This window comes from Hypanus sabinus, chromosome 7 (genome assembly GCF_030144855.1).
Source record: "Hypanus sabinus isolate sHypSab1 chromosome 7, sHypSab1.hap1, whole genome shotgun sequence".
Lineage (NCBI taxonomy): Eukaryota > Metazoa > Chordata > Chondrichthyes > Myliobatiformes > Dasyatidae > Hypanus > Hypanus sabinus.
Genome location: NC_082712.1, coordinates 176,223,715 through 176,241,695, shown reverse-complemented (window position 1 = coordinate 176,241,695; position 17,981 = coordinate 176,223,715). Strand labels below are relative to the sequence as shown.

Genomic DNA, 17,981 nt, shown 5'->3' with positions numbered 1-17,981 from the left:
GTGCGCAGTATACCTATACCAGAATGCCGCAAGGAGTTAAACATTCACCACATGTTTTTAATCAGGTGTTGAAGGCAGACCTAGAGGGCATACCTTTGGAAAGTACATTGTTACAGTATGTGGATGACCTGTTGATTTGCTCCCACAGTAAGGAACAGTGTGAGCAGGACACTATAATTCTGTTAGAGAAGCTGGCACACGGAGGACATAAAGTATCCAAAAAGAAACTTGCAATTTTGCACGCAGCAAGTGGAATACTTAGGCAGGGTAATATCCAAGGGAGTGAAGGCGATAGCACCAGATCAGATTGAGGCAATAATTAAGGCCCCAAAACCCCAGACTGTAGGGCAGATGATGATGTTTTTGGGAATGGCAGGGTACAGCTCAGATTGGATAGGAGAATATGCTGAGATTGTGGCACCTTTGAGAAAGATCATGAAAGAAGCAGGACATACAAATTTGAAGAACGGCTTAGAGTGGAATGAAGAGGCGGAGATAGCTTTCAATACTATTAAGCAGGAATTGCAGTCAGCACCAGCATTAGCTTTGCCAGACTATGAGAAGGTTTTTCATTTGTATATATCTGACAGGAGGGTTATGTCACAGTGGTTCTAACACAAGACACAGGCACAGGAAAAGCAAAGCAGCCGATAGCATACTACAGTACGAGACTAGATGAGGTGGCTCAGGGGTATCCACCCTGTTATCAGGGATTGGCGGAGCTGTACTATGCATATGAAAAGGCATCATCTGTCACCCTGGGCTATCCTGTGACTCTGTACACACACCACAAAGTAGCAGAATTGCTGGAAAGAGGGAAATTTGTGCTGACGCCAGCCAGGATAGCAGCGTATCAGATGCTATTGACATTTCCTGACATAACTATACAGAGATGCACTACCAGTAATATAGCCGATTTTGTCCCTTTGGGCTATGAAGGAGAACCCCATGATTGTGTAGGGAAGTCGATGACATTTGCCAAATTGAGAGCAGATTTAAGGTCAGAACCACTAGAGGATGCAGATAAAAAGGTTCTGTTCGTAGATGGCTCTTGTTATAGGGACTATGATGGAAATCATGCAGGGTTCTCAGTAGTGCAGCAGGATCAGTCGAGCTATAAGATTATTAGGATGGAGTCCTGTCCCCAACCATGTTCCGCCCAACTAGCAGAAATCAAAGCCCTGACAGCTACGTGTGAAATGATGGAAGGTGAGAAAGTAGACATTTATACTGATTCGACTCATGGAGTATGCCATTTGTTCGGGGCAGTGTGGAAACAGAGAGGTTTTAAAAAAAGTAGTGGAGATCCCATACAACATTGTCAGTGAATTCTAGACTTAATAAAAGCCATGATGAAACCTAAAGCATTGGCTATAGTAAAATGCCAGGCACATAAAAAGCGAAATGACGTAATAACAAAGGGAAATCATGCTGCAGATGAGGCAGCCAGAAAAGCATCTGGATGTACATCAGTTGTCATTGCCCCCCAGGTAGGCCTAGCTCCAGAACCTGTGGTAGAGGACCTAACTGAAATACAAGGTAAGGCAACTTTGGCAGAACAGACAATGTGGAGAAAAAGGGGGGCCAAGCAGAACCTGGAAGGCTTATGGAGTATGGAAGACGGTTTGTTGGTAGCGCCCACCCCTCTACTGACGATTCTGATTTCAGAAGTGCATGGGATTGACTATTGTGCAAGGGGGGGAAGTGAAAATAAAGAAAATAAAGAAGGATGGTTTTTGGTCACCTTATTTACAGGCTTCAGTGGACTTTGTCTTGTCACAGTGCGAAGAATGCAGGGTCCGGACATCAGTTATTTGACTGGTTAGAAAGTAGACTCGGAGGATGGGGAGCATGGCTGACTAAAATTGCAATAACTGTCAGTATTGTATTGTTGAGCTGTGCGCTTGTGCTGTGCTGTTTTCTTCCTTGTCTCAAGTCTCTTGTAGTGCGTGCTGCAACCAAACAATTTCCAATGCTCGTGGCAATTACTGAAGCAAGCTTAGTGGAGAAAGAAACACCGAAAATGTATCGTTACAGCCTACAACACCTGCAGGATGAACAAGAGCAAAACGACAGTGTGGGAGTAGATTGTATGGGCTTCCGAGTTTTTTCCCTGTCTCAGGTACAAAGGGACAGGTTTTTGGCTCAGCGGCCCAGGGTAACAAGGAGAGAATACTTTGAGGTCTTGGTGCAGAAAATTATAGTTTAACCCGAGATTTGGGAATAAGTGCTTGAGTTTATTGGGGCTTTTGTGCGTGGACTCTTAGCCTTCTTTCTCTATGTGAGACCCTCTGGGTCTCAAAGGGAGAATCTATTGGAGTAAAAAAGTTGCATTGTTTGCTGTGTAACCAAAACTATGTAGTCAGCTTTGAGTTTGCAATTTGCTATGCATGTATCCAATTTAGTAGGAGAATGAAATCTTAAGAATGTAGAAGACAATGGGGTGTTAATGAGAGGTAGCTAAGAGATGTAGATTAGAACATGATTAAGTCAATGGGTAGAAACAATAGTGGCAGATATACTTGTGATAGGCAACTGTAGACGGATTGGATATATTAATGCAACTAAACCAGGAGAATGCTATGTACAAGGATGGGCAATCAGCAACTAGCTCAATGACTGTCTCAGCTTTGATTTGCAAATTAAAGTTTAATATTTCTTGAAGAATCTTCTGCGTCTCCTGGTCACTTGTGGGGCACGAGAAACCACGACAATGCCAATCGATATTTGGGAAATTAAAATCTCCAATTATGACAACTCTGTTATTATTACACCTTTCCAGGATCTGTTTCCCTATCTTCTCCTTGATATCCCTGTCACCATTGGGTGGGCTATAAAAAAAATCCAGTAAAGTTATTGACCCCTTCCTGTTCCTAACCTCCACCCAAAGAGACTCCGTAGACAATCCCTCCATGGCGTCCACCTTTTCTGCAGCCATGACACTATCTCTGATCAACAGTGCCATGCCCCCACCTCTTTTGCCTCCTTCCCTGTCCTTTCTGAAACATCTAAAGCCTGGCACTTGAAGTAACCATTCCTGTCCCTGAGTCATCCAAGTCTCTGTAATGGTCACTACATCATAGCTCCAAGTACTGATCCACGCTCTAAGCTCATCCGCTTTGTTCACAATACTCGTGTTAAAATAGACACATCTCAAACCATCGGTCTGAGTGCGTCCCTTCTCTAGCACCTGCCTATCCTCCCTCTCGCACTGTCTCCAAACTTTCTCTATTTGTGAGCCAACTGCCTCTTCCCCAGTCTCTTCATTTCCATTCCCACCCCCCAACAATTCTAGTTTAGACTCTCCCCAGTAGCCTTAGCAAACCTCCCTGCTAGGATATTGGTCCCCTGGGATTCAAGTGCAACCCATCCTTTTTGTACAGGTCACACCTGCCCCAAGAGGTATTAGTGAACCAGAAATCGGAATCCCTGCCCCCCCGCTCCAATCCCTCAGCCACACATTTATCCCCCACCTCACTCTATTCCTATTCTCAGTGTCGTGTGGCACAGGCAGCAATCCCGAGATTACTACCTTTGCAGTCCTGCTTCTCAACTTCCTTCCTATCTCCCTGTAGTCTGTCTTCAGGACCTCTTCCCTTTTCCTACCTATGTCATTGGTACCAATATGTACCACGACCTCTGGCTGTTCTCCCTCCCACTGCAGGATATTGTGGATATCTTTACAACCCTATCTGTGAGACTGCACTGGTCTAGGCCAAGAGGAGACCTACCTTGAGCCATTAGCATCCTCTGTTTCATCATCTTGCACTGGGCCAGGAGGCGATTCAGTTCTTCAATCCGTAGGTCCTGGACCGGACAAGGAAACAATGAATGAATTGCCTTTTTGGAGGGCGCTTCACAGCTTCAGAATTTTCCAAAGAACTCTGCTACGGTGCGCAGGAGAGAGACATTGCTGTTGCTAAATTGGGAGAGGGGGAATGTTGTCAACCCCCCCAGCACTTTCTAAGGTTGTGTTGGTTGACCAGAGGGGAAGTCCCAATGGTCGAAGCCTGGAGGCTGGAGGCCCAGAGGCCTATCCTGGGGTGGAGGAACCTTTGAGTGGGAGAGTGGGTGGAGGCATGAGAAGGGCTGGTTTTGTTGAGTTCTGCTCAGCATTGCGCTGGAATGCCACAGGGTAGGGTAAGTGGTATATCGGCAACAGATGCAGGAGCATCTTTGGAATTTGCGAGGAAACTGGAGTGTCTTAGGGTTAGGGCTAGTAAGGTGTGGACATGTTATTTTGGTGCCAGAAGCACGGTGGCATTTGCGAACTGCACCAGCACATCCTCGGACTGTGTTGGTCGCCGATGCAAAAAACACATTTCACCGCATGCTTCTAAGTTCCTGTGAAAAATAAATCTGATCTTCTTTTAAAAACTATCAAGAACCTATCAACCTTCTCTTTAAATATACCCAAACAAGAGAGGCACCCACCAAGCAGCTGACACAAAATAAACACCAGGGTGGGACTACCTACTGACAAGGTGTGGATGCAGGATGGGTGTGCATTAGATGGGTGGGGTGTGTGAAATGTGGTCGCAAGGAACGAGGGAAATCCAGTATGGGGAAATGTTTGCGGACATTATTTCTGACCTTTTCTTCGTTGGCAGCCAGTAGGGAATCAAGCCCGACTTTCAACTTCTGAACCTCTTGATCTGTAACAGAGTCGGTGCGGTTAATCAACCTGATCTTTCAGGCCCCCCCCCCCACCCCTTCCCCTCAGTCTTTTAAAACCCAAGCATAGTTTACTATGCTATCTTTAATAAACTTTATTCATAATAAAAAGAATAAACCTTTTCATTCTTACATCGTACATTGAACATTACAGCACAGTACAGGAAACCAACGACTCTCTGTAAAAGTCTTGCCTCACATATCTCCTTTTATCTCTCTCCCTCACCACCACCTTAAAAGCATGGTCGCTTGTAGCTACATTTCTACCTGGGAGAAAGATTCTGACTGTCTACTCTATCCTTGCTTCTCATAACTTTATACATCCCTTCAGATTTCCCCCAGCTGCGGATACTTCAGAGCAAACAACCCAACTTTGTCCAGCCTTATAGCTCATCCCCTCTAACCCTGGCAACTTCCTGGTGAATCTCTTCAGCACCCTCTCCAAAGCCTCCACATTGGCACATGGGGTGTAGTGGTTAGCACAATGCTTTACAGTACAGGCAACCAGGGTTCACTTCTGCTGCTGCCAGTAAGGAGTTTGTACATTCTTCCCGAGACCTCGGGGGTTTCTCCAGTTTCCTCCCACAGTCCAAAGACATACTGGTTGGTAGGTTAATTGATCATTGCAAATTGTCCTGCGATTAGGCTCGGATTAAATTGGGGATTGCTGGGTGGCATGGCTCGAAGCGCAGGAAAGGCCAGCTCTGCGCTGCATCTCAATGGAAAATATTCTCATTCTCATACGTTCCAGGGAATAAAGTTGTATTCGCTAAGAACTAATGTTCTACACTGGGAGTGAAATCAATATGAGTCAAACTGACAGTCCGCATGGTGTACAGCAGTGGGCAGAACCGTGGCACAACAGAAAGAGCTGCTATCCCACTGTGCTGAAAATCCAGGTTCAATACCAATCTCGGCTGCTGTCTGTGTGGAATTTTCACGTCCCCTGCTCTCTGTGACTTTTATAAATATTTAGGATCAGGCAGTGGAATGCTGAATTAGTAAGATGGCAGATGACATGAAAGTTGATGGTGTTGTGGATAGTGTAGAAGGTTATTGTAGGTTACAACAGGACATTGATAGGATGCAGGACTGGGCTGAGAAGTGACAGATGGAGTTCAATCAGGGAAATTGTCAAGTGATTCACTTTGGAAGGTCGAACTTGAGGCAGAGTACAGGGTTAATGGTAGGGTTCTTAGCTGTGTGGAGGATCTTGAGGTGCAAATCCACAGATCCTTCAAAGTTTTTGCACAATTTGATAGGGTTGTTAAGGTGTGTGGCATGTTGGCTTTCATTAGTCAGGGGACCCATTCTGCTGGTCCTCCCAAGTTGTCAGGAGATGGGTGAGACAAGCTGAGTCGGTAAGTAAGAACTGGGAGGTGATAGGTTGGAAGATGGAAAGAGCTGATGGAGGAATCTAATAGGAGGGGAGAGTGGGCCATGGGAGTAAAGGAAGGGGGAGAAGAACCAGAGGGAGAGGTTAGGTCATAACAATGGGGGGGGGGGGCGGGGAAGGAGATGTGAGAGAGTGAGACAGAATGAGGGAAAACAAAGGAGTGGTCACCTAAAGTTAGAAAAATTGATGCTCATGTCATCAGATTGAAGACCACTCAGGTGGAATAAGTTATCATCTGCCAGCTTCTTTCATTATCCCCCCCTCCTCCATCCACACATCTTCCCCCTCACCTGGCTTCACCTATCACCTGCCAGCTTGAACTCTCCCCCTTCCCCCACCACCTTACCCTGGCTCCTACTCCCTTTGAAGGGTGTCAGCCCAAAATGTTGACTGTTTATTCCTCTCCATAGATGCTGCCTGGCCTGCTGAGTTCCTCCAGCATTTTGTGCGTGTTGCTCTGGATTTCCAGCGTCTGCAGAATCCATGTGCATTCCACAGGGAGATTCTATTGTGTGATTAAGGCTATTCTTGTTCCAGTCATGATGTTGACATCTCAATGTCTGGTTTACTTGGTGACACAGTGTAATAACAACAATGTTATCAATGATTTGAAAGAAAATATGACGCATAGACCACAAACCTTCACGACTCACTGCTCCCTTCATTCTCAAATATCCCAACACTTCCACCTTCCCAAATCCCCAGCCTCATGTCCTGTTCAACTCAAAAGACTCTTGGAAAAGTACATGGATAGAAAAGGTTTAGAGCAGGGGTTTCCAACCTTTATTATGCCATGGACCAATACCATTAAAGCAAGGCATCTGTGAAACCCCTGGTTGGGAACCCCTGGTTTAGAGGGATATGGGCCAAATGTGGGCAATTGGGTCTAGGTGGGTGGGCACTGTGGTTGGCATGGACCAGTTGGGCTGAAGGGCTTGTTGCTGTGCTGTATTACTCTGTGAATCAAAGTTCTCTACTCCAGATATCTCCCAAAATCCTCCTGCAAGTACATCTCCTCTCTGTCTGAACACATCTCCATCTCCACACCATTCCTGTGTAGTAGTCCCAGAACCAAGACCACCTTCCTCCTCCCAAATATCTCGACCCCCCCCTTTGTTTCCCAACCCCACGCTTCATAGCACAACCCATTCTCCCCTCCTCAACTTCTCACCACAGACACAAACCACCCCAGCAAAGAGGTTGTTTAGGATAGCTTGGCAGCGTAACACTATTTCAGCGCCAGTGAGCCGGTTCAATTCCTGCCACCGCCTGTAAGGCGTCTGTACATTCTTCCTGTGACTACATTGGCTTTCAAATGGCGTACAGGTTAGTATGTTAATTGGTCACACGGTGGAATTGGGAGAAGCAGAGTTGGACCAGAAGGGCCTGTTACTGTGCTGTATCTCTATATAAAAATAAAAACTAAATAAAATTAAGAGAAGGTGCGAGCTTACGTTTGTCTTTTAGTTTCTTCCTGTACACATCCTCTTTGATTCCCAAGGTGAACGGCAGAAGCAGCAGAAGATCACAGGGGCAAAAAGTAGAGGTCAAACATTGAAACCACAAACAGGGTGAAACTACAGCAGATACACAGGAGAACCGGCACTGCCACTGGCAGAAATGAACAGTCCTTAAGGGGTCCCTCAGAATCACGGCCCGCCAAGCCCCTCCCCCACCACCCCAGGCACAGTCCCCACACATTCAGTACTCCAGAGGGAATTATGCATTCAAAATCCCTCCAAGGCACCACAACAGAAACTGCTTCATTTAGCTTTTGAGTTCCACTGTTAGTAGAACCGGCTATTTTTTGATTTATTACACCAGTTCCAGTGAGGAAGGCTATTAAAGCTTGCAGTGGGATCTGGGTCAGCTGGAAAAATGGCAGATGCAGATAAGTGTGAGGTGTTGCACTTTGGGAGGGCCAACCAGGGTAGTTCATACACAGTGAACAGTAGGGCTCAGTGAGGATTGTGGTAGAATAACTGAATCTGGGGATGCCTTGAAAGTGGCATCACAGGTAAAGAGGGTCATAAAGAAAGCTTTTGGCACATTGGCCTTCATAAATCAATGTATTGAGTACAGAAGATGAGATGTTATGCTGAAGTTGTATAGGATGTTAGTGAGGCCTACTCTGGAGTATTGTGTGCTGTGATGCAATGTGGAAGCTCTATAAACACCTGGTTAGACCACACCACGGTGCTCAGCTCTGATCACCTCATTATCGGAAGCTTTGGAGAGGGTGCAGAGGAGATTTACCAGGATGCTGCCTGGATTAGAGAACATTTCTTATGAGGGTAGGTTGAGGGAGCTAGGGATATTCCCTTTGGATGAGAAGTTCCTTGATAGAGGTGTACAAGATGATAAGAGGCATAGAACAAGTGGACAGCCAGCGATCTTCCCCCCCCCCCCCCCAGGATGAAAATACCCCCAAGGTGGCATAATGTTAAGGTGATTGGAGGAAAGTATAGCGGGATATCAGAGGTAGTTTTTTTTGCTTTACACAGAGGGTGGCGGGTTCTTGGAACATCCTTCCAGGGAGGCTGATATGTCAGGGGCATTTAAGAAACTCATAGATAGGCACATGAATGAAAGAAAAACGGAGGACTTTGTAGGAGGGATGGGCTAGATGGATCATAACATTGTGGGCCATAGGGCCTGAACTGTGCTGTAGGGTGCTACGTTCTATGCCACCGATGTCAGACCTGCTGGTTATAGGTCAGGAGGAATTGCAGGTCAAGTGTGTTGATGGAGGAGTTTAAGGGTTAGGCAAACCCCGTCCTTCCTACTCAACTGATCCAGCTAGCCTCAGGGACATCGGTTTGCTTGCAATACCCAGAATCTAAAGAGCGGTTCACCAAGTTATAATCTTTCTTCATGAAGATTAAACAGGCTCACACTCTTTGGGGTTAGGGACATCACAGAAACCAGCCTCCTGTCCATAGACTCTGTCTAAACGCCTTGCTGTCTGTGTAAGGCATCAGAATAACCGAAGACTCCACCTACCGTGGACACCTGCTCTCCTCTCCCAATGGGCAGAGGGTACAAAAGCCTGAAAGTTCATACCACCAAGCTCAAACACAGTTCGCATCCCACAGTTGTAAGACTGTTTAATAGTTCCCTAGTACAGGTTGGTCTTTATACTTTCCAATTTACCCCATTACAATTTTACATCTACTTGTTTACTTCACTGCACTTTCTCTATAGCTGTTACACCTTATTCTGCATTCTGTTATTGTTTTCCCTTGTTCTATCTCAATGCACTGTGAAATTATCTGATCTGCATGAACAGCATACAAGACAAACTTATCACTGCTTCTCAGTACGTGTGTCAATAATAAACCAATTCCAATGAAATCCCATTTGGAAGAATTTCCCACATGCTGACGTTGCTTACGGAACAGCACAGGAGCAGGCCCTTCAGCCCACAATGTCTATGCTGACCATGAGGTCAATTTTAACAGCACAACAACCCAGAAGTGGTCCGTGTCCATCTATGTGTTTAAATGAATGTTAACATACCTATTGTGTTCGCTTCTACCACCCTCCCCTGACAGTGTTGCAGGCACTGACCACACTGTCTGTAAAACAAAATCTTTCCTTGCAAATGTCTAAACTCTGCCCCTCTTACCCTGAAGCAGGGATGAATGCTCAGTTTTTTCACTCAGATATACAGGAGGTAGATGGACAAAGCGGCAATGTAAAAGGGAGGTATGAGTGGAGGGGCCCTCCGAAGGGCAGGTGACCTTGGTTCTCGACAGCCTGCACTACTGAGTGCCTCATCGCCTGATGTAGGGTCAGTGTGCATTCCTGAAGGTTTGTTCACCTGGTATGAAGGTTGGCTGGTGACTGACTTCCAACCATCACACTCTTGAACCAAAGGGGATAACTTTACTCAACTTCAGATGCCCCATCACTGAACTGTTCCCACAACTTATGGACTTTATTATGGTTATTAATGTAGAATAAATTTATTGAATATGCTTGCACGAAAATTAAGCTTAAGGTTGTATATCGTGATCAAAATGTACTTTGATAATAAATTTACTTTGAACTTTTAATGGGTAAACAACTCTATTCTGACTGGAGGTTAGCTGCACAGAGGTTTACAAGATTATGAGAGGTATAGATAGAGAACACAGCCGGTATTTTCTCCTAGATCTGAAATGTCAACTATCAGAGGGTATGCATTTAAGGTCAAAGGGGTAATTTCAAAGAAGATGTGAGACATCTGGGTTTTTTCCGGTTTTGCAATATAAATCTTGCAGCTGTGATGAGACCCACCTTTAAAATAGTGAATTTGTCATTGTTTACATTAGGGATCATCGTCCCATCACCCAGGAGACAAAGCTGGGAGCACAAGGGCAGTGTAGGACCCGACCAATTCCCCAACAAATCAGGAACTTTACACCAAAATAGACGAACCATGGAACCCTCCCGAATCATGTGAAAATATGTGCCCACCTCATTTTTATATTTCCAGCATAAATGATTAACAACAATCCACATTTTGTAGTCTAGTTGGTGTCCAATAATATCTGTGTACTATCTTATACTGAATAACTTTCCCTCTCGCTTCCCTAATATGTCTACCCACATTTGATAAAGTATTTGACCTCTCATTATCTTCAATATTACTTCCAAGATCCAAGACTGTGAGGGAATGGACTGAGGAAGTGGTTAAGATTTCATCATATGAACACATGTTGGGAAGAATTAACAGTGAGGGAAAAGTGCAAGACGTGTGGGATCAATTTTGGTTGTATGTTAATTTAAACTTAAATTAGAACTTTTTTTCTATTTCTCAGTTTTATATGTTTTCCTTTCATGGGATGGCTGTGTAAATATGCTGTACTGTATCTGCTCTATGATATGCTGTGCTGCTTTGTAAAATAAGAATAAATAATAAATAAAAAATTTGAATGGCAAAAAAAAGATGTGAGGAGCAAGTTTTTGTGTTAGAATATTATTAATCACCATTATCAGAATCAGGTTTGTTACCAACGATGTCATGAAATTTGCTGTTTTGTGGCAGCAATACAGTGCAATAATTCAAAAATTACTTTAATTACAGTGAGAAAGATGTAAAAATAAATAAATAGTGCAAAAAGAGAGCAAAATGGTGAAATAGCGTTCGTGGATTTAAGGACCTTTGAGAAATCTGTTAGAGGAGGGGAACTGGCCATTCCTGAATTGTTGAGTGAGTGTCTTCAGGCTCCTGTCCACCTCCTTGATGGTAGCAATGTGAAGAGGGCATGTTTCAGATAGTGAGGGTTTTTAAATGATGGATGATGCCTTGTTGAGGCACCACCTCAACAAGATGTCCTCAACGGTAGGGATGCTATTGCCCATGAAATACAATGTTGCTGTCATACTCAATGTTTCTGAATGAGCTTTGTGGGCGTGCCACACTGTGTTGGCACCAGAATGTCTGGCAACACTAGCGGGGTGCCACACTGTGTTGGCACCAGAATGTCTGGCAACACTAGCGGGGTGCCACACTGTGTTGGCACCAGAGTAAGCGGCAACACTAGCGGGGTGCCACACTGTGTTGGCACCAGAGTAAGCGGCAACACTAGCGGGCTGCCACACTGTGTTGGCACCAGAGTAAGCGGCAACACTAGCGGGGTGCCACACTGTGTTGGCACCAGAGTAAGCGGCAACACTAGCGGGGTGCCACACTGTGTTGGCACCAGAGTAAGCGGCAACACTAGCGGGGTGCCACACTGTGTTGGCACCAGAGTAAGCAGCAACACCAGCGGGCTGCCTCCAGCACATCCTTAGGTTGTGTTGGTCGTTGGCACAAATTACGCAGTTCTCTGTGTTTTGGTGTCCATTTGATAAGTAAATGAATCTGAAATCTGAATTCTGAGCTATTGTATCACATCAGAAGCTCTGGGTGACCATCCAGTCTCCTCAACATCCACTGAATTTTGTCCAGCCTCTCCTTTTAGCTCATAGCCTCTAATCAAGGCAGCATCCTGGTGAACTACTTCTGCATCCTCTGCAACACCTCCACATCCTTCCTGTAATGAGGTGACAATCCTCCAAGTGGTGCACAGATTTCAAAGAATTCCCAAACTTGAACTCAGTGCCCAACTGTTAAAGGCAAGCTTTCAGTACACCACCTTTGACACCCTGCCTAGCCATGTGGCCACTGACCGGGAGCTGTGGATGTGGGCCCCATGATTCCTCTGCTCATCAATACTATCAGTGGGACATTCCCCACTGAGACTCATGCTACGATGTATGAGTCACGGCAGATAACGGTCCTGCGGGATCGTGCTGTGCTGAAGTCTGCAGTTTCTGTGGTGAATTGAAATGGGCAGAATGTATGACAGGCACTACACAAATGCAAGATTTTCTTTTACTGTACTAGAAGAAAACCTTGGATCGAGGAGCTCAGATCTTTCTCAGGTTGAAGATCTGATCTCAGCCTGCAAGACAGATCCAGAAAGTTCACATCCCCATTCCAGAACCCTTGTTTGGGCTCAGGATGAAGGACACAAGTGCAGGAACAGAATTATTCTACTCCACAACACTTTATCACTCTCAGCAGTGAGTGGGTTTGGTGATTGTGGCCTACCCTATTCGGCAGCATGGCATGAGCTCTGTGTAAGTCAATGGCATGGATATCAACCCTCACCGATTCAGGACCCAAATAGTAGGCGACGCACAAGGGATTGCACCCTGCATGGAGCTAATGATAGCAGGGAAGAAAAGAACAAGCATGAGGAAGCAGGCAGAAACTGTGGAAAATGGCATTCAGAGTGCTCCCAGTGGGCCACAGATGAGGACAGAAATTACCAGCAAACTTTTCTACAGCTCAAAGACAAATTACTCTGGGATGCTGGAAAGACTTGGCAGGTCAGGCAGCAGCTGAGGAGAAAGAAAACAGCTTCAGCGTCCAATTAAGCTACCAGCATTTTCTCCTTCCCCACACAGGGTGCTTGTCCTGTTGAATCTTCTGCAGAAATTGAACAGTTTTTTATAGCCAGAAATAGATATACAGTATTGAGAAATGTATAATGATGCTTTTTGGTAAAAAGAACAATAGTGTGGACATTATCTAAATGGGGAGGAAGTTCAAACACCAGAGGTGCAGAGGGTGTTTGGGGATGAGTGGGATCTGGGATCAGCCAAGACAGAATGGTGGAGCAGGCTCGATGGGCTGAATTCTGCTCTATGTCTTACGGTCTTGTACAGGAGAGTGGATCGAGCTTAAAAACTTCACCACAATGGCAGAACAAGCACAGTGGAGGGAATGGGGGGTTGGGGAGGGAACGGGCTCTTTCTGTATTTATTGAATACGATCTCATAGCTCAGAGAGATTGAGTGGACGCCACCTACCTCGGTCTGAGCCGTCACTCTGCACTGAAGCTCTGGAAGAGAGCTGACTCTGCAAACGATCAATTTCGATATCTCTTAAGTACAGCTGCTCCTGAAGATTTTCAATTTCAGCCTGGAGAGGAAGAGAAATTCCAGGACATTAATCAGATTTGTTAATGCCCACCAATTAGGAATTTGTTACTATGTTTGTATAAGTTGGTAAAGTGACATTAGAGAGAGAGAAACATACACAAAATGCTGGAGGAACTCAGCAGGTCAGGCAGCATCTATAGAGAGGAATAAACAGTTGGCGTTTTAGGCTGAGATCCTTCATCAGGACTTAGAGATGAGTTTTATTTGGCACATAGGTGGCATAGCAGTGTAGTGACTAGCACAACGCTTTACAGTACAGGTGACCTGGGTTCAATTCTCGCCGCTGATTGTGAGGAGTTTGTACGTTCTCCCTGTGATCATGTGGCTTTCCTCCAGGTGCTCTGGTTTCCACCCACAGTCCAAAGATGTACTGATCAGTAGGTTAATTGGTGTTTGTAAATTGTCTTATGATTAGAGAAGATTAAATCGGCATGGCTGGAAGGGCCAGAAGGACCTGTATCTCAATAAAATGAAATAAAATTTTAAAAATGTACTTTGAAACAGCAAGAGATACAGTGAAGTGCATTGTTTGTGTCAATGACCGACGGTGTAAAGTTGGGGTCACCTGCAAGTGTCATCAGTGAGAAAACAGTTTGCTCACGACTTACTAACCTTAATCTGCTCACATAGGAGCACCCGAAGGAAATGGATGTGGTCACGGGTGTGGGGGGAGCATGCAAACTCCTTACTGACAGTGGCAGGAATTGAATACTAATCTTGCTGTTGGCACTGTAAAGCATTACGCTACCCACTACATTATTACTGTCAGTGAAAAACTTTCAGATCACTTCATCACATCAGTGTCGCACAAAGGACCCTCACCACCTGGGTCATGCCCTCTCTGTTCTCACTGGTTCTCCATTCGGCCTTGGACCACCGGGACAATAGTAATACGTCAGATGGATGCTTATTGACTAGAGCTCAGCAGTTAACACAATCATTCCCACAGGTTTGATCAAAAAGCTTGAAAACCTGGGGCTCTCTAGCTCTCTCTGCAACTTGATCCTCAGCTTTCTCAATGGGAGAGCAGGGTCTGTGTGGTTAACAGATCTGGTTACTCTCCTCCTTGCTGACAATCAACACTTCAAGGATGCGTGCTTAGTCCACTGCTCTACTCTCTCTAAATCCACAATTGTGTGGCTAGGCACAGCTCAAATGGCATCTATAAATTTGCCGACAACAGAACTATTGTTGGCAGAATTTCAGATGGTGACGAGGAGGCGTACAGGAGCGAGATAGGTCAGTGGTGTCACAGCAACCACCTTGCGCTCAACATTACAAAGACCAAGAAATTGATTGTGGACTTCAGGAAGGGGAAGTCAAGGGAACACACACCCATCCACAGAGGGACCAGAAGTTGAAAGGGTGTACATTTTCAAGTTCCTGGGTGTCAACGTCTCTAAGGATCTATCCTGGTCTCAACATATCCATGCAGTTACAAAGAAGGCACGGTCAGTTACATTTCATTAGGAGCTTGAGGAGATTTGGTATGTCACCAAAGACACCTACGAATTCCTACAGATGTACCATGGGGAGCATTCTAACAGGTTTCATCACCACTGAACAGGATCAGAAAAAACTGCAGAAAGTTATGAACTCAATCAGTTCCATCATGGGATCATGGGCATTAACCTTCTCAACATCAAGGATACCCTCAAAAGGGCAGCATCCATCATTAAGCACCCCCGTCACCCAGGACATGCCCTCTCCTCATTGCTATCAGAGAGGATGCACAGGAACCTGAAGACTCTCACTCAGTTTTAGAAACAGCTTCTTCCCCTCTGCCATCACAGTTCTGAATGGACAATAAACCCTTGAACACTACCTCAGAAATGTTCCCTCTCTTTCTGCGTTACGTGTATGTATTTCTTATTGTATTTAATAGTTTTTATTATTATGTATTGCCGCTGCAAAGCAATGGATTTCACAACATACGTCAGAGATATTAAACCCGATTCTGATTCTCATTGCTTCCATCAGGGAGGAGGTACAGGAGTCTGAAGACCCACACTCAACGATTCAGGATCAGCTTCTTCCCTTCCACCATCAGATTCTAAATGGTCCATGAAGCCCTTCCTCAGCACTTCCTCATTATTCACATTTTTAACTGTTTATTTTCTAATTTATAGTGACTTTTATATCTTTGCTGCTCCAAAGAGAATATTTTATTTATTAATTTCATACAGCATGGAACACGGTCACGGGGGGAACGTACAAACGACAGGTAGAGGCAGGAAAAGCCCCAGCTCGTTCAAACTTTCCTCAGAGGACATGCTTTCTAATCCAAGCATAGTCCTGCTAAATCTCCTCTGCACCCTCTCTAAAATCTCCGTATCTTTCCTACAATGACTTGAAGAGAACTGAACACAGCATTCCCAGTGTGGTCTAACCAGGAATTTACAGAGCTACAACATTAGCTCGTGGCTCTGGAATTCAGTCCCGCCAACTACTGAAAACCAACGGACCATTTGTTTTCTTAACTACCCTATCAACTTGCGCAATGGGTTTGCGGGATCTATGGACATGCATAGCTAGATTCCTCTATCCCTCCACAGTGCCAAGAATCAGGCCATTAACCCTGTACTCTGTAGTCAAATTCGACCTTCTAAAGTGAATCGGATCACCCTGACACCCATCTGTCACTTCTCATCCCAGCTCTGAATCCCGTCAATATCCCATTGTAACATGTGACAAGGCCCTACCCCACCCACAGCGCCACCAACCTCAGTGTCATCTGTGCCAAGTTATGGTGCTGAACGACCGTGTCACTAACTAAACAACTGGACACACACCCCAGGAGTTAAAAGACAAGCAGCTTAATCTATGTAGTTTAATCCTTATCCTCTGTTCCACTAGAGGCCTGCTGGAGACAGTATTATTTTGAAATATTAGAATCAAACATTTGATACATGGCAAAGTGCAGGCAACATGCGTCACTTGATCACAACAGCTGGGAAAGTAGAATTACGTTTCAACACTACCTCTTGCAATCGTCTCTCTGTGTTTAACTTTGAAACTGAACCTCCAAATGTTCAGTGGGCTAAAAGCATTACAAACAGCTCCCTTTAGCTGTTACTCTCCAATGGCGTCTGACTGTTAACACAACTGATTCTTTGGACTTCATCAGCAGCAAATCTCATCAGGGAAAAGTACACATTTCATCAAGGATCGAGAATCTGGCCCAGTCCATCACGGGTAAAGGGGTGGAGGTGGCCCGGTCTGTCACGGGTAAAGGAGCGGATGTGGCCCAGTCCGTCACGGGTAAAGGATCGAGAATCCGGCCCAGTCCGTCACGGTTAAAGGGGTGAATGTGGCCCAGTCAGTCACGGGTAAAGGGGTGGATCCGGCCCAGTCCGTCACGGGTAAAGTGGTGGATCTGGCCCAGTCAGTCACGGGTAAAGGAGCGGACGCGGCCCAGTCCGTCACAGGTAAAGTGGTGGATCCAGCCCAGTCCGTCACGGGTAAAGTGGTGGATCTGGCCCAGTCAGTCACGGGTAAAGTGGTGGACGCGGCTCAGTCCGTCACGGGTAAAGTGGTGGATCCGGCCCAGTCCGTCACGGGTAAAGTGGTGGACGCGGCTCAGTCGGTCACGGGTAAAGTAGTGGATCCGGCCCAGTCCGTCACGGGTAAAGGAGCGGACGCGGCCCAGTCCATCACGGGTAAAGTGATGGATCCGGCCCAGTCCGTCACGGGTAAAGGAGCGGACGCGGCCCAGTCAGTCACGGGTAAAGTGGTGGACGCGGCCCAGTCCATCACGGGTAAAGTGGTGGATCCGGCCCAGTCCGTCACGGGTAAAGTGGTGGATCCGGCCCAGTCCGTCACGGGTAAAGGAGCGGACGCGGCCCAGTCAGTCACGGGTAAAGTGGTGGACGCGGCCCAGTCCGTCACGAGTAAAGTGGTGGATCCGGCCCAGTCCGTCACGGGTAAAGTGGTGGATCTGGCCCAGTCAGTCACGGGTAAAGGAGCGGACGCGGCCCAGTCCGTCACAGGTAAAGTGGTGGATCCGGCCCAGTCCGTCACGGGTAAAGTGGTGAACGCGGCTCAGTCCGTCACGGGTAAAGTGGTGGATCCGGCCCAGTCCGTCACGGGTAAAGTGGTGGACGCGGCTCAGTCCGTCACGGGTAAAGTGGTGGACGCGGCTCAGTCCGTCACGGGTAAAGTGGTGGATCCGGCCCAGTCCGTCACGGGTAAAGTGGTGGTAAAGTGGTGGACGCGGCTCAGTTCGTCATGGGTAAAGTAGTGGATCTGGCCCAGTCCGTCACGGGTAAAGGAGCGGACGCGGCCCAGTCCATCACGGGTAAAGTGGTGGATCCGGCCCAGTCTGTCACGGGTAAAGGAGCGGACGCGGCCCAGTCCGTTACGGGTAAAGTGGTGGATCCGGCCCAGTCCGTCACGGGTAAAGTGGTGGATCCGGCCCAGTCAGTCACGGGTA

The 17,981-nt window shown here is 46.3% G+C and overlaps 1 protein-coding gene across 15 annotated transcripts in view; it reads right to left on the bottom strand.

Annotated features, from left to right (window-relative positions):
* LOC132397417 (liprin-beta-2-like) overlaps positions 1–17,981 on the bottom strand; it is a 215,843-nt gene that overhangs the window by 53,928 nt on the left and 143,934 nt on the right. For all 15 annotated transcript variants that reach the window (XM_059976158.1, XM_059976160.1, XM_059976163.1 and 12 more), the window contains 4 exons: positions 13,418–13,529; positions 7,525–7,557; positions 4,594–4,655; positions 3,732–3,807 (listed from right to left, as the gene is read on the bottom strand). In XM_059976158.1, the coding sequence (XP_059832141.1) occupies positions 3,732–3,807; positions 4,594–4,655; positions 7,525–7,557; positions 13,418–13,529 (283 nt within the window). The remainder of the gene's footprint in view (positions 1–3,731; positions 3,808–4,593; positions 4,656–7,524; positions 7,558–13,417; positions 13,530–17,981) is intronic.